This window comes from Agrilus planipennis, unplaced genomic scaffold, assembly GCF_000699045.2.
Source record: "Agrilus planipennis isolate EAB-ADULT unplaced genomic scaffold, Apla_2.0 scaffold317, whole genome shotgun sequence".
Classification (NCBI taxonomy): Eukaryota; Metazoa; Arthropoda; class Insecta; order Coleoptera; family Buprestidae; genus Agrilus; species Agrilus planipennis.
Genome location: NW_020439372.1, coordinates 12,859 through 33,920, shown reverse-complemented (window position 1 = coordinate 33,920; position 21,062 = coordinate 12,859). Strand labels below are relative to the sequence as shown.

The 21,062-nt window shown below is 32.5% G+C and overlaps 1 protein-coding gene across 1 annotated transcript in view; it reads right to left on the bottom strand.

The window, feature by feature from the left end:
- Nucleotides 1–20,209, bottom strand: part of LOC108742235 (adenylate cyclase type 2) — a 77,509-nt gene extending 57,300 nt beyond the window's left edge. The window contains exon 1 of the mRNA XM_018477327.2: nt 20,060–20,209. Coding sequence (XP_018332829.1) covers nt 20,060–20,069 — 10 coding nt within the window. The 5' untranslated portion in view covers nt 20,070–20,209. The remainder of the gene's footprint in view (nt 1–20,059) is intronic.
- Between the last annotated feature and the right edge of the window lie 853 nt (nt 20,210–21,062).

The following is a 21,062-nucleotide window of genomic DNA, read 5'->3' as shown; positions in this document are numbered from 1 at the left end:
ACAAAAACAATCCAAACTAATAGGGTCGGTTAATTTATTAGTCACACAAAATCGCAGAATATTCATTAACCGATTTGGCAGCTTTTATTGATTTTATGTCAAACCATAATTTACAAATGGTGAACCGTTTACGCTCATAAAATATTTAATAGTACTTCGAACGTCGTCAAAACCAAAAGGTGGTAAAATAACAATAAAGAAAATCTGTTATTTTATGAACTAAATAAAACTATTTTTAATGAAGTTTGATGAGGCTGTAATTTTGTTCTTCATGTAGGCATAGATTATTTCTCTGCGTTCTCAGAATACCACTTTAATTTTATTTTGTAGCCATTTACTAGGTTTTTATGTAAATTTATTATTTTGCCCGACCCCAACGTTAAGGGTAAATTATGTCAAAATAGATTTTGGCAATAGATTCATTTTTCATTATAATTTATTTTCAGTAAAATTGAGCTTTAAAGTGTGGAATATGTACCTAAGTCAAAAATTTAATTGGATAAGTGCAGGTACTTTTGGATTGGATTGAACGTCCTTCCCATTTGAGTGATCTTGAAGCGGCTCAACAACAAGTTCCAAGAATATCTACATTAAATAAAAGGCTTTAACATTAACAAGAACAGAGGCAATAAGTAATTTATTTATCAAAAATCGAAACTGACGTTTTGTTCTTTAGTACAGGGTTTTCCCAAAAAGCAATGATTCTGTGTATACAGATGGTCTTTTGATTCTCATAAAAATATGTGGACTAAACACTGCTTTGTACCTACTACACAATTTGTATAAATAAAATATAGTAAATTAAATAATCCATGTGGAACATTTAAAAATTTCATGTGGAACAATGAAATAAGTATCTAAAAGGATAACTGTGATTTTCCTTATTAATTTTCGTTTAGTTTACTAACCGTAAAGGTTTTCAGGATATTTTCTGACAGGATATTAAAAAGAATGGATTAGCACGAATATTTATGCAATAAATAGAAAGTAAAGCAAGCGGATATTATTTAACTTCATTTAGCAGTCGCCATCTTCATTATAATTAAAGAAAATTCGATCTTCCGAAAATTGAAATATTGAAATGTGTATTTATTACCTCTGGGCTCGGTGGTCATATCCAACGAAAATGAAGGAAACAAAGCAATTAGAGAAAATTAATGGATTATTTAATTGCATGTTACTTATTAATTTGTTATAATAGTAAATTTAGATAAAAAATAGTCCACCGGGAGTCCTGGAAGAACATGCGAGCTGAAAGTGAGTATCTACAAATTAGTGATGAGCAGAAAGCGAGCACAATTTTTAACTTTGTTTTGTGTTGCATTTTGTTAGTAAATAAAAATTTTATCATCCGATGAAATAAAGTAGGTTACAAAACACAGTTTTTCAAATGAAAAGACAGCGATAATAAGAACTGTAAAAGATGAATTTTTCTCTAGCGTCTACGTTATTATGTCGAATATTGTAATAAAAGCCTTGCAAAATGAAAACTTAAGCTTTAAATTCAATCCTGTAGAAAGAATTGCTCTAATATAATTGCTACACTACTTAATTGTTAAAGTTTTCAGTTCTTTAAAAACTCTTTAAAGACGTCTGTGATAGAAAACTGAATTTGACGCACAATTTCTTTTTAGTTTTAACGTAATGATTTTGAAGGGATATTTCAATAAGAAATAATTTTCGTAGGCGTTTAATAGGATGTTTTTCTTCGGGTGTAAATTACAACTAATTAATAATTATTTCCATAACAATTTTATACAAATTTATTGCTATTAGTTTATTATGCATTTTAATTTTTAAATGTTGATTATTGGATAATCCCAATGCGATTGAGACTTTTAAGATAAAAATATGTTACACAAATTCATAAAAAAATATATTGATTTACTTTTCCTGCAAAATTTTTTTGAAAAAGATACAATATATTCTTATCCTTTTTGCATCCTATTTTTGCATGATTGTTCTACCGCACTGGGATTTGTTTAATTTAAATTAGAACAAGCGCCAGCGGTCAAGTAAGTGGCCTGAGGTCAATATCAAAGCCGTGTTAATAGTAACTAAGACCGTACAGATTAATTGTTTTATTTATAGTTATTGCACACGTGTTTTACAAGCGAATTTAGAACATTTGCAGTACAAACACGACAACCATAGTTATTTATTCGGTACGCCCATAGGAATACGTATTATAACTCTGTTTCCCTGAATAACATGCCTGTATCTCTTTTTAAAATTATAATTCAAATTTAACGCAGAAAAGATCAAGTTTGGCCCATAGAAAATTAAGAAAATGTCAGAAAATTCTTTAGGGTATTCGCTTGATAAATTTATCTGCAAGTTGGTACTTGACAATAAGGAAAAGGCAATCCAGACCTTTGAGTTTCATCGCGCTCGTGTAATGATAATGTGACAAGTTTAGCAAACTAGGAATTACTGTGTCATAAAAAGTGATAAGAGAATGCGACAGATGGGAAAAAGCAATTTAAAGTTTTAATTGACGTTCTACATTTCTAATAAAAACAAACACGAAAAGCATCTAGATCTAGGTAACAGCAACAAATTCAATCTTATTTAAAAACTGCATACTTTTTAAAGATAAATATCGGAAAAACTTTTACATTTTATAAAATTGCTCAATTGCATTAAACATAGGTAATAAAAAATTAAATTTTTCGAATGTCTCCAAATTTATTTCTTGTGAGATAATTATGTATTATCCCCTTACAGTTTTTCGGAACTTTCATCATCATAAGGTCGTCAGTCCTAAGACTGGTTGGATACGCACCTCCAGTGTTTCCTATCCTGAGCTAATCTTCGCATTTCCCTAAAACTAGAACAACTCATCCTTAACTATTTGCGAACAGTAATTTAATGTAGGTCTACCTCTACACCTCCTAACTCCCGTTTTTACGTCTAATATATCTCTGACTAGATCTTCATGCCTGAGAAGGTGTCCTACTAACCTATCTCGCCTATTTCTTATTGTCTTCCATAGAATCCTCTGTTCTCCTATTCTTTCTAATACCTCTTCATTTCTAACCTTCTCTGTCCACGGTATCCTTCTCATTCGCCTGTAACACCACATTTCGAACGCTTCTAACCTCTTTTTTTCTGCCGCGCCTACTGTCCATGTTTCGCACCCGTACAGCGCCTTTTTCTAATTTCTAAATTAACGTTGTTGAGCACAGAAATGACTTCTTTTTATTGAAGGCGACACGACCCTGCGCTATCCTCTGCTTTATATCCCTACTACTTCTTCTGTCCTGACTTATCTGAGTTCCTAGATACCTAAAATCAGCCACTTCTTCTAATTTTTCGTCTCCTATCTTTATATTCGTTCTTTCCCTACTTTTTCTTCCCTTGCATACCAGGTTTTTTGTTTTACTTTTATTTTCATACAGTACTGTTTTGTCAGAACCGCTTCCATTTTATTTAAGGCTATCTCTAAGTCCTGTTTGCTAGATGCTAATACTGCTATATCATTTGCAAATCTAAGCATACTAACCTTTTGCCCCTATATATCTATCCCTACAGTTGTACTGCCTTTGATGATGTTGATACTTGGTACTTAAAATGTTTAATTGCATTAAGTCCAATAAAGGCCACAGTTATTAAATTGCAGATCCTATTTGTTTTCTAATTAATATTTTCATGGTTTAAATAGTTTCGAACAATAGTGCCACTCCATTTCCGCTACATATTCCACTTAATATGGAATGTATGATGCATGATGATATAACTTCAAACTGAATAGCTCTGTACAGAAACAATTTGACACAATGTAGATAGTAAACCACATTTGTGTTATACCCATAAAATACAGAGTTTGTAGTAATGAAATTTGAATTTAGCAGTTGGTAACCTAACTCTCTAAAAACTTAATTTAAACTCTATTTTATTAATAAACAGAATTCATAAAATGAAATGAATTTCAATTATTATTTATTTTGCGTCGACCAACGCTTAACTCTCCCTGTTTTTTTTTTGTGGTAAAACTTTCCCGAAATTTCCAATGTGGTCAATTATTTCCTTCGTCACTTTCGCACCAATGAAAATCTGGTAAATATACACCTTCATTTCACCTTTCTCAGAGAATTTATTTTCTCATTTTCTATTTTCGATGTTGTTGTAAACAAACAGAAGATTGAATGGGACTTTTTCTGCCACCCCTAAATCAAATCTTTGATTCACCCTTCGATTCAGATTACCATTATTAAATAATGAATTATTTACAATAAAAATACTTGCTGAACTGATGTTATCGTCATTCAGGTCTAAAGGTCGTCGTCGATTGGAGTTGCTTCCTAACGTTTCGCTAACACGAGTGGCGAACTTCTTCAAAGATTGTTCCATCTCCAATGCTGGATTTGGAGCGAAACCGCGAATGCCTTTACCAGTTTGTCAAAAATACTTGCTGTTGTAAAAATATTAAACAAAGAATCTTACCTCACCATATCATTACCGTTTCTAGATTTTATTAATAAAATAAATTATAAACATAAATCGATACATAAGAAGTTTCACTTATGTTTTGTTTTTATTATTGTTTCGATGAACTCTAGTAATCTATTTTAATATGCGTCAAGAGTACACGTTGATTCCTGTATGCACTTGATAATTCCTCAAAGCTTCTGGGGATGGTTACCCCTAAAGCCTGTCAATGTGTACATAGTTCTCCAATATTTTGTGAGAAGATAATGTTGTAACATGGAAGTAAATATGTGTAAATCTACCATCTATAAATAATTTAAATCTATCATTGAAAGAGATGTTCGTGTCTGATCACTCGAACGTTTGTTGAAACTCTGTGTATTATTTATTAGTGTCTTTTGCGCGATAAATAAAGACCTCCACTGTTATAAGGAACAATTGACAGGAAGAAATTAAGGATACAAAGATAGGACAAACGTTAATACAGCCTCAAAGTAAGAATGGAAGCCGAAAGGTGGAACTATGGAGAGGAAAACTTAGAAACTTATATACTCTGTGTGTATTGTAGCGAGCACTAGTGTGTTTGTGTGCGATCGAGCACACGTGTGCGTGAACGACTTATCGATTTGTCGACTAGCCGTGGGCGCCTTTCGTTGTGAGCGCCGTATTTGTAAATGTGTGTGTCGTACCTGCGTTCTGGGAAAGCAATTAAACAGCTCAAAGTAAAAAATTAACTATCCGGATGTTTCCAGAAGGTTCCCGAAAGTAAACAAAATATTATTTAACGGGAGAGACGATCGCCGAGAAGGAGGAGAAATAAATTGACCGTTGCAGAAATGAATCCAGAAATAAATTGACAGTGATAGAAGTGAAATAAATAGCGCAGTGAATAGTGTTGCGGTATTGTAGAAACAATTAAATTTTGGTCTCATTCTTCTTAAAAACGCAAGACCAAGATGAAGACTATCTGCAACGGTACGATCATAAGTGAGACAAAGTATGCAGGTAGTTGGACTTTAGCTGGATTAAGACCAACTGAGACCAAGTAAGAAATTAAGAGACTTCTGGTATTTTAACAGTGAGTTTTTTAAAACAACATGATGAATGACAAAAAATTGTTTTAAACTTAATCATTTACTTCACATTAAGTTCTTTATAATCGAAAATCGAAAACAAAGACCAAAAATAAGACCAAAATGACCTGCAATATTGTACAGAACTCTATACAGTGGTATCACACTGTGTATATCAAATTTTAACAATCTTTTTGTATGTCTAATAATTATTTAACTAAAGTTGTGTGCAGAAAATTTCTTAAAGTTCAATTGTTGATGGAAAATAAAGGTAATAGAAACGTTCCTTTAGCGTGAAGTGCCGATATATATTTATTTTAAAATTGGCTTCTGTTGACGCAAATAATTGGAAAAAGTAAATACGGAGTTTCAATACAACGTTTGATCTCTACGTAAATATTTTGTCTGGAAATACGGTGGCACCTGCCATCCAACTGAAACCTTTCCGCTTTTTACTTCATCGATAACCAGTAATTGCAATAATTATAACTCTAGATTCTACATTTTCCTTTACATACAAATCTCCTCTAGATTATACATTTTCCCACATACAAGTTTGAATTATTAATCATATTCGTGACTAGTTTCGAAGATTATATAGGTACTTATTTATAGTTGTATGTTTGGTATTTTACAAAAAAAAAAATAAAAATGTCACTTGGTTCGATAGTCACGTCTTGTTTCAAACAAAACTCTACGTGAAATTTGCAGTTTAGTCTTTCATTTACGGTATAGAAATATGAACTTCATTTTTAAAAATTCACAAAAAGGGCATATTCCCCATGGTTCTAATCAGGAACTTAGCACCAACACTCTTTTACGGTATACCCTTCTTAAGTGGAATTGACTCTAATATCTAATACCTTACTTGAACCATCTTACAGCATGCCCTATTAAGACATTTGCCCTGATGTGAATACATGTGATTACCCTACTTCAACCTTTTTGTGGTATGTCCTATTAAGGCTAATGTGACCCTGATTTAATGCCCTACTTCAACCTTTTCATGATATGCACTAGTAAGACTGACGTCGCCTTGATGTGAATACCCTACTTCAATCCTTTCATGGTAAATCCTATTAACACTGTTGTGGAACTGTTGTGAATACCCTATTTGAACCCTTTCATGATATGCCCTATTTAGCCCGATCTGGTCGAATGAAAGAGTTGCTTATGTGCCGCTGAAGGCGTAAAAGTAGATACTACCCAAATCAGGTAATATCACAAGGGGCAAATGATACTATAACCTAATAAGGTCAACACGGACTATTCTGTCTGCTCGACTGGATCCAAGTATTCTAAGGCGTTACATTTCTGATCCGGATCCAATCAAAATTAACTTGTCAGGGGCCTATTTGAAATCAGGTACAATAAGTCCGGACTGTGGAAAAGCCTAACAAAAGCCCATTTGGGTATTTTTGATGTCAGACATTTCCTGAGGATATGAGACTACTTTGTAGTAGACGCCTTTTCTCTCCCAGTGTAACAGTTTAATTTTTATGGGAATGCGACAGTTCTAAGTTACCTTAAAACTGTTCCAAAGTACGGTTTTAATTAGGCGCATCGTTATTTAAATCGCTTTTCATAATGGTAAGTGCAAAGTTTGGACCCGAGCCAAACACCTGCTACAGCAAATTAGTTGTAGTTAGTTATGTTTGTTTGAAAAATTATTGAAAATGTTGCTGCGACTTCCAAATACTTGTAGCTGATCGCGACCGAAGTAATTTTATTCGTTTACGTATACATTTCGAATGTGGTTTATATTTAACCGTATGCAACTTGCGGGGCCGTGACCGTTTTGAATTTATTCATTTGGAGTGAACAGAACACCTGATCAAAACAGTTTTAAGCATAAATCAGGTTTTGTTTACAAAGGAATCGCTTTCCAGGTCGATCAACCACCTAAATGTAAGGAAAACTAAACAGTTTTTCTTCATTTTATTTTAATCGTTTAATGTTTCTCATCATCATAAGGTCGTCAGTCCTAAGACTGGTTGGACACGCACCTCCACTCTTTCCTATCCTGAGCTAATCTTAACATTTCTCCAAAACTAGATCAACCCACATCCTTAACTATTTGCGAAGAGTAATCTAATCTAGGTCTACCTCTACCCCTCCTAACTCCAATTTCTGCCTCTAATATGTATCTGACTAGACCTTCATGCCTGAGAAGGTGTCCTAATATTATTGACTTCCATAGAGTCCTCTGTTCTCCTATTCTTTCTAATATCTCTTCATTTCTAACCTTCTCTATCCACGGTATCCTCATCATTCTCTTGTAACACCACATTTCGAATGCTTCTGACTTTTTCTTTTACGCAGAGCCCACCGTCCATGTTTCGCACCCGTACGCACTCCAAACATACGCCTTTAACAATCTTTTTTCAATTTCTAAATTAACCTTTCGCGAGCGTAGAAGTGACTTCTTTTTGTTGAAGGGGACTCGACCCTACGCTATCCTCTGCTTCACATCCTTACTACTCCTTTCGTCCTGACTTATCTGACTTCTTAGATATCTAACATCAGCCACTTCTTTTAATATTTCTAAGTAGAAAAAATTATAAATGTCTTCAAACTAGCCGTAGTAGGCTGTTAGAAATACCGTCAATTAGGGGAAGGAGAGCAGAGATATGTTGAATAGATTACTTAAAGACATATTAGAAGGAGAAACAGGAGTTAAGTGGGGTAGAAGCGGACCTAGATGAGATTACTGTTTATAAATAGTTAAGGATGTGGGTTGTTCTAGTTTCAGGGATAAGCGAAGATTAGCCCAGGATGGTAAAGAGTGGAGGTCAGTGTTCAACCAGTCTCAGAACTGACAACCTCATGACGACGTTGATGATGATGATATTTTAATGGTTATATGAGTAAATTGTTTAGCCAATTATAAAAAGTAATTTTCATATGTTAATTAATTTCTGAACTTTCTTTTTCTACATGATCTAGGAGCCACCCGGTATAGCTACCCATTTTAATAGAATTTAATTAATTCTTTATAAATTTCATTGATCATCCACTTCAAAAATTACAATCCTTACTACAAGGATAATTATTATTTTCCTCTCGCTTCGAAGTGCAAGAGTATCTAATGCGTTGAAAGCGCCCGTTGCACTGTTAATTAAAAATTGATCGTTGCGAAGAGCCTTGCCCAGTTAGTTCCTCGTTCGTGCATTATTCAGCAACATGCAACATTCATTTTTAATAATCTCATCAAGTTCGTTGGCAAAAATGACAACGATTAAAGATTCTTCTTCATGTCAAAGTCTTTTACTTTTTGTTCTTTCACATTCTCATGTAGTTTGATTCTATTAAATCTAATAAAAGTTTTCAATCAGTGATCTGATCTCTGTGAATTTCATTAGCACGCCGTAGGCAGTTTATAGAACAGAACACCGAAAAATTTGATTATTGCCTTTAAACATCTGTAAAAATTTGCTACTAATTGTATTAAACCTGCTTCTCATCGTCCACATCGTAAACTAAATATCTTCAAACATTATTTGCTGGCACTTTGAACCTATATGTTAGGAGAAAATCAAAGTGTCAAATGCATAAGCAGATACCCGAGATAAAAATGTTCAGTCTCTCAGAGTCTCTGAAAGCGAGACTCGAGTCTCCGTCTCACATCAAGTCTCTCTAGTGTCGCTGAGAGAGACTGTCGAGAGACTGTCAAAAAAAAACTGTTTAGCGTCTCTGAACGAGAGACTCGAGTCGCTCATAGAGAGATCCCAATTTCGTATCCAGTTTCTGAACGAGAGACTCGAATCTCTGAATTAACAATTTTATCATTCGAGTCTCTCATACAGAGACTGTGAGAGATCCATAAAAAACACCTAGGCCATGACTGAGAGACTGTGAAAGACTGTGAGAGACGCTCTTAGAGACGCTGAAGGACTCTGAAAGACTCTGAGAGACTGGAGAGACTGAACATTTTTTAGGGTACCATATATCAAGAAAGGGAGTGCGGGACGTTCGGCCACACAGCTCACGCATACGTGACTTAAATGCGCGCCGCCGCAAGAATTCACGTAGTTTGTAATTAGCGTGTATACAGCATGCGAAAATGCTGATCCTGACATTGAGTTATAATGTACCGGTGTCATCAATCGCAGTGAGTACGACAGCCCACACCTACCGACTGTTGGGATTTATGCGATATCACATACACACACACACACACACACACACACACACACACACACACACACACACACACACACACACACACAATCTCACAGTCACACACACACACACACACACACACACACACACACACACACACACACACACACTCACACGTACGAATACATATATTAAATTAAGCGACAATTAGCATAGCGTACAGTTATAATTAGGAACTTATTCTTTATGGTAATTCATTCGCATGCTGTACGTGTGTATATACGTCGAAAAAATTCACCGTGACACTATCCAGGAAGGACAGGGATGATTGAAGTAAAATAATTGCTCGCCTGCCGCACGGGCAACCCGGGGTTTCCAGCCTATGCAATACCTTTCTTTGCCTGTTATTAGGTAAAATAAAGTAACACAATGTATACATTCATGTTAATACCGATGAAACATGACAGGAGTGGGCTTTAGATACATAAAGGTATGCTAATTGGCTTGTAACATTCATAATCTAATATCAATCAGTCACGAAATGACTGCAATGAAGTGAAGCAAAAAATTCCTCTATTACTTACGTCAAAAAATTGAAATTAAACTGTTAAAAGAAAAGCTATGATATAGTGGTGCACGCTGATTGTAAAATGACTTATCTAATTTTTCTTGACAAGCGTTATGTTCTTAGTCAAGTTGAAATGCTAAACACATAAAGTAATAAATCGTCACGAAACATAAATTTCCTATCATTTTTTGGCATGTTTTTGGATAAAAAAGTTCTGTTAAAGAGACCATACGTATGTATATTTCTCTGTTTAGTCTTCGCCACTTAAAATTCCTTACGCGTTTTCGCACACGTGTTGAGTCCAATATCCTAGGAGCTGGCTTAAAAAAACCCCATGTAAACTTGAAGAAATAGAACAACCTCGTCTGCAATTAAACCTACTTACGTAGATTAATTATAAACATAAGATTTTCATGTCGCAGGATTCTCGTTGTGCGAAACTGCTGCGTGACTAGAACGAATCTTTTATCAACCTAATCGAGGTGCAAACACTTGATGACGATTAAATAACCACTTACATCGCGTTGTACCTACACGTTACTAAATGAATGAAATATCTTTGGTTTTCTCGATAAAGTCTGTATTTGTTGATTTTAATTGAATGGGGATCATTACGTGATTCAGGTAAATAAGTCTATTCCAGGAAAATAGACTTTCCAGCTACTAATTAAAATTTGATCAAGAAATCAATTCCACAACGTTGTTTTGTGACTGGATCCGCTGATTAAAACTTAAACAGAAAAATGCTACGTTGTTGTGTAAAGGACACACGCAAGCATTTGGAAAGTTTGCATTGCATCTATTGTTAAATAAATTTGTCATTTATTGACAACTAACCGTAACTCGTCCTTGAGAAGTCGAATTTTTTAAAACGTCTAAATAGGTTTCAAAGAGCATTAAGACCAAGTTTTAAGTAAATCTGTCCACAAACAAAAAAGTTCTATGCAAACTTTGTCGCCCTTTTTTACCCCCTTAGGGATTTAATTTCGAAATGTCCTTCCGTATTCCTTATATATATCATAAAGGATACCTCTGTACAAAATTTCAGCAAGTAACGGTCGGCAACAGGCGGACCGCAGTCCAGGTCCGGACCGCGAAAAGTCAGAAACTGAACGCCAAAATTTTTTTGAAATTTTACAAGTAATTGATTTGAGTTCTTAATCATTTATGTATTTTTAGGCAAATTAAAATAAAGATAAAGAATACCTGTCTTTTCTTTGTTATCTTTCGAATGATGTTTTTGTGTTTCTTTTTCAACCCTTTAGGATGCGATTTTTACAAAATCCGTCTTAGTCATACCCCATTTAATACTCAGAATTATGCACTCAAAATCCTATTCAAATCGACCTAATACTTTCGGCTGTGTCAGTTAGTTAGACCAAAAGAAAATTAATAAACTTTTGGGTGGTATTTCGACTTACCTAGCAAATTTTGTAGGGAAGAAACATGATTAGAACACACAAAACTTCCGATATAACATAAAACTAGTACCTACTAATGATTAATTGTATAAAATACTGGTAATTATTGCAGTTGGAAAGAATATTGCATACATCCGAAACCACATATGACTGATAATAATTTCATCACAATATAGCACATTCGTATGTAATAAAAACTTACTACACTGGATTACATAAAGCAATTAAAGTGACGTATAAGTTGTTATCCCCATTTGACAAAACTGTAAATTACGCATGTAGTATTATATTAACGAAACTGTTGTAATAAGTTACAAAAAGATTGTTCATTCATTTAAGAACTGAAAATTAAGTTGAAGAAGATGTTTTTAATATAAACTGCCTGTAAATTATACTTTCAAGCAATTAATAATACCGTGATAGTCTCATTTCTCCAAATTCTTTTGATAAAAACTACGAGTTTGATCAGATTTTTGTCGTTTTTCTGTCCGATAGAAAAAGAAAAAAAGGTGAATTGGAAATGATCGCATTTTTAACGCTCCGGTTCTCCTTAATATATTCTAGTAGAACTAAATTTAAACTTAAGATAGGTGCTTTTTTTTAATATAAAAGGAAAAAAGGGGAGAGCACATTATTGCAATTTCAGCTACCCAAGAACAAAATACAGTCATGTCTACTACTCAAGGAAAATTTGTTCAAAATGACAACTAGGAAGCAGTTACCTTAAACTCTGTTTAAGTTAAAATATTTACTTACGTGCAGATAAAGAAAAATCTATTTCCACGCGTTTGAACCCGTCCTAATGACTCATTTTTCCCTGCAATGCCCTTTTAAACAAGATTAATTACTACACACTATTCCCTTCACATTTGTGGAGTTACATTTCATACGTGTATCAACAAATCATAATAATGGAACTGTAGGTACTCTGCGGCAGGCTTATCCCAAGGGAATTCCTTTATGCGATTGTGAGAACGAATACATTAAAAAACTGCGCTTATTCAAGAGAACGAAACGAATGGGCCAATAAAATAACAATAACAATAACTCATAAACAATAAAACTTAACGGATTTCGAGAAATAATTGCCAGTGATTTTCCCCCTTTATTACAAGAGCCAAATAATATTTTTGCAAACTCTTGAAAAAAGCAAAAAAAAAGCTTCCAATTTTTAAATAATCTTGATTATTTCATTTCTTATTCTATCAAGTATGCAAATTGGGAAGATAATTGGATAATCCTGTTGGATTTTGGTCATAATCACAATTTTGCTGAGAAATATACTCAAAGTCTAAAACAGACTTTTTAAGTATTTATTTATCTATTTATTTATAATATGCACCAAAAGTATGGTTGTTTTTTTATTTTACAAACCGTTAAATCCAAATTATTGTTACAAACAAATTTTCTAGAAGTTAAAAGTATAAACTTTGTAGTACTTAATAAGAGGAAGTTCTACTTTTCTCTATTACTTTTATTTCTTGGGTTATGCTTGAATATATACTTACTTTTGACGTATAGGGAACCATCATGAATTGAACATTTTGTAAAGTAACTCAAGAATTATGTAAATCCTTAAAATACTGAATAATAATAATCATTCAAAATAACTAAGTTTACATTTCTTAAAATTATTCTCAAAAGAAAGCACCTTGAAAACATTTTGACTTTCAAATTGATAAATAATTGAAGAAAATCATCAGTTCACAATATCACATCTACTGCTTGTTAAATTCGCGAGAAGACTTGATTGTGTCGCATCCTTGATGACAATTTTATTTCTTAGCTATTTAGATTTGCGTAAAATTTCTATTTTCGTTTATACAAATCTAAAATTAAATCTCTTTCCAGAGCGATCTCTCCTTGTCTGGTTTATTTTTAAGAAAGAGCTTAATTTGCGGCGATCTTTTGAAGACATTCGTTCTTCGTCTATTTACCGACTGTTTATAATAATTAAATTATTATTTGACATTCGCCTTTAATATATCATTTCACCCACGAATCAGTCTATGGGCATTGTTCCAACAACCAGAGACAATATGCGATTTGGACATTTTATTGCAATGTGTTTGGAGCAAGGAAATAAAAATAAACGCTTTTTATATTAGTGTTTGTGGTCGCGCATAAACTTTGTACAAATACGAGTGAGCATGTACGCAATACATTTTTTTGTAAAGTTTCTGGATATACAGGTTTCAAATTTTATTCTACTTCCACATCTTAACTTCTAGTACAAGTAGTTTAGAATCTCAAGAACTTTGGTATTGGGTTGCGCAGTGACAAAATTGCCTATTGTTCTCGTAATGTACAATGATCCTTTCACGTATATGAAGGCTTATGACATTTTGAACTAGCTATACTTACGCAACTCCAAAATTACGCTCAGAAAAAGAGTATGCTCTGCTACTAAATAAAAACTGATTCATATTTTCTATTTATTTTTTATACTATAGGAACTGCTCGTCTTTAAACGAGACATCGTACAATATAGGAGCGAGCACGAGTGTTTTTGTGTGCGATCGGGCACACGTGTGCGTGAACGGCTTATCGATTCGCCGACTAGCCGCCGGCGCCTTTCTTCATGTGCGTCGTATTTGTAAATGTGTGTGTCGTACCTGCGTTCTGGGAAAGCAGTTAAACAGTTCAAAGAAAAAATAAACTATCCGGATGTTTCGAGAAGACTGCCGAAAGTAAACAAAAGAGTATTTAAAGGAAGAGACGATCGCCGAGCGTAGAAGAAATAAATTGACCGTTGCAGAAGTGAATCCAGAAATAAATTGACAGTGATAGCAGTGAAATAAATCAGTATTAGAAGTTAATTTTGTTAAACCCACGAACATTACAATATAATAAGCGAAACTTGNTCTTTAATAATTAGTGTAAATAAATAGTTTTTATCGTTGTCAGTCTAAGAAGTTAATTTTGTTAAACCCACGAACATTACAGTATGTACCCATAGTACGTATGTATAAATCCACCTAGAAAACGTATATAAAGCATATTATTAAATATTTTATTTCAAGCAATTAGTTCGAGGTGTCTCAAGTTGCCCCACTTTGACATTTGCTCGACGTTATTTTGACTTTAACCTTCACTTGACTTGTAGAATATTAAGTCCTTGAAGGCAGCTTTTTACCATAATGTGATTATCTCATAATCCTATCTTTATAGTATTAAAGGTTGGAGCACACTGATGCGGCACGAATGTGGGACTATTACCAAAACCACCACTGACGGCATAATTTACAGTTTTGTGGAAAACAATTTTGAAATAATAAAATTGTAATTTGTTACTTAAGTAAAATCTAAACGAAAAATAATACGAGGTGTTGCTCAATCAAATCTTATTATATAATCGCAAAAAATTGTAGTGTTATTGATGAAAACTTATCTGAAAAAGCCTAACAGCTATTTCGGGTATATTTACTAATGCTTTTAGTACATATTTCCTATGATTTTACACAAATATATTTTTTATTTTTAGGTTCAAATTCCCGCTAATGCCGCAACCAACAACAGTGACTTTTTCTTACAGCTGCTTTAATCGGTAAGTGTCTTATTTCTTTAACTTTTATTCTTCAAGTCTTATCTTTCTTATACCTATCTGTATTTTGCTGAATCCACTCGTTGATGTTATCATGTTGTACAAAGGATAATTAAAACTGATTTGACTTATTAAGAAAAAGGGTTTCACAGATTCTTTAAAATGATTTTATTTATTAAGCACTTGATTTTAATAAAATTAATTAACGTACATACATGGAAGATGTCGTGTCCTTACTAATTTGGATAAGAAATGAAAATTTAACAATAACTTTTAATTAATTTAATACTTGCGTAGATACAATAAGTAGTTCAAGTTTACAAATGCAGTCCACAACTCCTGTAGTAGGTAGTATTATAAATTTATGGGCAAAAGTACTTATGAAAAACAATGGTGTAACATTTAGTTTAGTTTAATTGATCACTTATCCTTTTATGTAGACCTTAATCTGTCTAGTATTTGACATTTCATCCTTATTAGGTCGATGCGAATGTATTAATTATTACATATTCGGTTATATAATTTAAAACGCACTTCATGATGCTCTAATTAGAGGTCCCTTTTAATCGTAATTTCAAGACAACGTTGTTTTGACGGATATTAATTAAGTAAATTATAATAAAATATAGAAAAGTTATTAAAGTGTTTAACACATGAAAAACTATTAGGGATTGTACTTATATTTATAAGTGTAACCCTATTCTTTATGGATTTATCCTGGAATAGGGAAGCTAAAGCTCCCATATGATAGATTAAAAAAAAAGTTCTAAAGACGGAATTGTATTATTTCATAATAAACATATAAACCTATAAAGACTGCTAGATTTATGAAATTTTGAAGCTTCTTTTGTATCACATAGTTCGGAATTGTCGATTTTCTTTTCTATAAGTATCCATGGTGGATAATGGTGGAATAAATAGATCCTAGATACATATTCATGATTATTAGTAATTCAAAAATAATATCTATTAGAGAAATTTTAGAGGTTCACTTCGTTTAAAAGATATAGTCACAGTTAGGTCCATGACGCTCGGACCTACATATTTGCAACCTGTTAAAATTTTAAGATTAATACTTTTTCTACAATTTTGTCTCTCAGTTCCTTAGAAAAACCTTTCCGTTTATTCACAGTCTCGCATTAAAGAGTTTTTTACTTCCACATTAAAAGGAACTTACATTTTTACTACATAATTTTCTCACTAAAATTTCTAATTTTATTGCAAAAACCTTTTCTCTCTGTACTTACGAATCTGCTAGACTACAAGTATGAAAAACAAGGTTGGTAAAATATTACTGAAACTTATGGAAAGGAAGTTCAACGTAACTTATACACCTCATGTACGTACTGATTAATTATTATTTACAATGCACACAAAACAGAGAGAGTCATGATAATAACGTATAAAATAACCACGAGGAATCAGCTACTTAGTTCATTCTGAAGGAATAAAACGATACTTTCTTGGATAACACAAGAAATATTACTGGTATGGGTTAATTAGACAACTAGGTACAAAATTTTCTAGATTTTCTTTTGCAGTACATATAAAACACGTATATTTCACATAATTTCTGCAATAATAAGGGTAGCGCATACTTCATATATGTATTATCTCGCGACAGATAATATGAAATAGAATTTCCGGATTGGGTTTCTGTATCTCTTGAGAATTACGATCATAAGAACGCAGTTTGAATTTTGATGCGATTTTCTCGGTTTTATAGTTCGTCTTTAAAATATAGTTAAACGTATCATCAAAGGGCGATCCTTTATTAAATCGAAAGATACGAGATCTATGACAAACATGTTTATCAAAATAAATCAAACTCTAAAAATTTTATATCGTAGTTCTTATCGAACAGATGAACTATTAGTTAAATAATTTTGTCTCCGATACCAATTTTAAAAGAACTTTTAATTATAATGCATATTAATTAAATCACTCTAAGTCTCTACTGGTAAACTCATTGTGAAGTTTTTGATACCCAAAACACCCAAAAACGAATAGAATTGACTCCAAAAAAGAAACAAAAGTGATCAATCTGATACATATGTACACTGACAAATTAATGCAAAATTGTTATTTAATATAAATCCAGAAATATTGATTAACAGCATTTGAAGTCGGCACAATTTTAAACGAAAACTTTTTGATTTTACTTTGTACTTTGATATTTTCGGTTCATTAGTTCGTTTTGTATTTTGTAAATACATTGCATTTGATGTTATTTATGTTGGACAATTTGTTGATAAATATTTCTCAATGCTTCTCAACGAAATTTTTTTAAATTGATGTCCTTGTTTCCTTATTCTGAAGTCAATTTTGTTTTTTTGAGACTTTTGTTTTTCAATTTTGCGTTTATGTAAGGATACTGTTAGTGTTTATCCACACACTAACTCAATTGCGAATTTCGTGCTGTTTGTCTTCAAATCCTTAGGCAATTAGTTGCTAACCAAATTTGATGGGACCACCTTGGAGTATGTCTACTCCTTCAAAACAAATTATCGTCTAAATGGGACAACATGTATTTGCTGCATTTGTGCAAAAAAAATTGATAAAGAAATCAGTAAATTTACGCATACAAAATAAAATTGAAGCGTATAAATATCGAAATAACTGGTTTTATATGAAAAAAGGATTATCAGGAACGATGATGGCTGCTTTTTTAAAATATTTATCGATTTTAACAATTGTATTCCTTGTAAACAATAAGACATAGTTTCGCGCTAGTAAATACGTTTATATAAATTGAAAATGTCCTCCTTTGAATATTAAATTAAGGACAAACAGAAGCAAGAAAATTTATTAAAACTGCTCCGTTATTTCTATTAAAGTTCATAGTTAAATAATTCGAAGGTTATTTTTTATTCATATTAATTTCGGGTAGACTAATGGTAGTGTTATTAATTAATTGTTTATTAATGGTATATATTCGTGCAACAGTATTTTTAAAAAAGGATTGTAATAGCTAATAACTGAAAAATTAGTGTATAAATTTTAATTATTGTTCGTTTAGGTATTGCAGTAAAAGTGCACTGCATGTTGCAGTTGTGAATAATAATGAATTCTTAAATCGAAAAAGACTGACAATCAGTTAATTGCACCTTTAAAATCGTATCATTATAAATCCTTCATTTAGACTTTGTTACGAAATCAGTTTCGTGCAGTAGAAGCGGAAGAATTTGTATGTAGAAGGTCTAGTAAACGTTTGAAATATTAAGCAGGAAAAAAAAGAAACAGCGTCTATGTGGTGCCGTTCTATCCAGTCTTTCCTTTAAAACAATTAAATTCATTTTGAGAAATCTCGCTTGCTTTGTTATAGAATTTGTTTTTATCTTTTGTTCTATAAAAGATAAAAGAGTGGACTACGTGCTCTAGTCTCAATCAGACAAGTAATTTCAAGGCGACCCTTTAAACCCTTTTATAAGTAGTTAAAAAGAAAAAAAAACAACCATTTAATCAACATACATGAACAACTGCGTACGTCTAAGTTCTTTTAATTTTATTCAGCCTATCTTATGTGCTTATGGTTAATTGATATAATTTAACCACACTTATATAATGCAAACAAAACACATGCTTGAAATGATTCAGTTTCATATTAGCACAAGTATCATTTTAAATCGAGTTGTTTCAAATGATTTTGTAATGTAATTTACGACGAGTCTTAATAGCGATTATTGAACTTCCAATTAATTTTATTAACGGTTCAATTTTTTAAATGCATTGCATAAGCAATTTATCCAAGAGAATATTCACCCATTAAGCTCTATTTGTAGGATTCTAAACCGAATAATTACATACGATTCCTTATATGTATGTAATACCGAAATAGCAAAGACAGAAACAACCCTTAAAAAAAATGTTTCAATGTTACAACGGGTTTATTTCAGAAAAAAACATTGAACCAATTTAGATAGGACTTAACAGGCATGAAAAAAAAAGGCTACCAGGAATGATTTAGGCCAAGGGTCGGCAACTGGCGAACCGCGAGTTAAGTCCGGATCGTGGAAGGTCAAAAACTGGACCGCCAAAATTTTTGAAAATAAAATACTCAAATAAATTATTATATTTTTCTGTATACCTATAAAAAAGTATGTTTGAGTTTTGAGCACCACCCTTATCATTTTTTGGAGGAAAAGGTGTTTTTTTTTCTAGACCTCGAAAACTATTTTCAAAAATCATCCGGTCTCCGCCTTAAATTACTTGCCGACCCCTGATCTAGGTTATTCCGTACTGCTCATTACATTATGTTTGTTATAAACAATTACAAACAACTTCACGCAGACGAAGTCAAGGGAATCACCAGTGGGTATATCATAAAAAATTTGTACTTGTTTGTTTCACTATTTGGGATTATAAGTTGAAATTTCAAATTTCTTTTTTTTTTTATTATTGTAATAAAAATAAAACGATTCATATTACGTTTGTAAGAAACTATAAACTCACTGCCAAGAAATTGAACTCCTAGGATTGGTGGTAATTAAATTGATTCTTTTTAATTACCTAATAAGTTATTTATTTATTTTATTGTACAAAAAGAAGAGTACTTAAAGTTGTAAAAATTTTAATAATTTTTTTTCATCAAACATTGGCTTCTTATTTTGCATTGTTAAAAACTTTTTCTTTAGTATTTCTTTTCTAAATTGTACCTACATGAATTTTCATCAAGTAACACCTACAACTATTAATAAATTAATTTGTTTACAAGTACTAATGGCTTAAAAACCAAGAAGAAAATGTTTTTCTGATAGCTAAAGTTTTCAACTTTTCGAGTTCTTTTACTTGTGTCCTTCTAGTTCTTATTAGAAAGCATAGTGCAAAGAAAGTTTATTGCTTTTCATAAAGTTGGGAGATCTTTCTTTTTCATTCAAAAATTTTTGAAGTATTTCCTGACCTTGGATCATAGCTGAAATTATTAGAGGACAGTAGAAAGTTCTCGGTTCACAGAAGAAACTCCGCGCGTGTAAAAACTACTACATTAACGAACGCCTAAAATGACGACACTCCGACGCTCCGCGTCGCCTCGTCACAGCTACCGACGCGACGCTGGCCAGCCAGCAACTGGTTGGAAAACTCGCCAACTCCAACGGGAAAATTAAAAGACGTAGCTCGTGCCGTGCTACTATACGAATTTATATGTATGTAATTTATTTTAACAATATCATGTCATCATTGTGGATTCACTTACCTACTACAAATCGTAACCACTGGCTGTGATAATAATGATAACAGATCGTTGGTATTTACTAGAACGTGGGATAATTTTGAGCCGAACTCATACGTTAAAACCGTTACAGTTAAATCAGGACCGTGTCCTGGAAAATTTTAAACTCGCCCTAGTCGATATTCTGGGCTAATTTCTGAGTTGTATAATCAGGTACTCTAATACAACGTACTAGTAAATAGTAATTTATATTCTCTTAGAAAAATTCCTAAAAATTTTGTTTTTGTTTGTTCAAAAGTGATCTAGAATTAGTTATAATAAGTTGCACTACCCCCAATATAAATTAACAGGATTAAATCTAGCAAATTAAGCAGTGAACAAATCTTCCTTGAAAAAAATTTAACTTTAAATCGAAACTTATTACGTAAAGGAATAAATAAACAAAAGTTTGCTCCTTAGTTTGTTAGATGTAATCCTGTAAAATAGGTTGCCCTTGATGATGGTAAATTAGAAGTTGTAGTTTATTAGGTGAGTTTCTCTTTTAAGTAATACCTTCTATAAACTAAAGAATTAAAAGAATGTAGGTATAAATGTGTAGAAAAATTCAATGATCTTTTTGGAGATTGTTCTAGATACGGTCCTGAGTTAAATTAATAATAACACAACCGGAAATAAGTGTTCAGCTAGGTAGAAGAAGAATGATTCATATTAACGCATGAAAAAATTTAGTAAT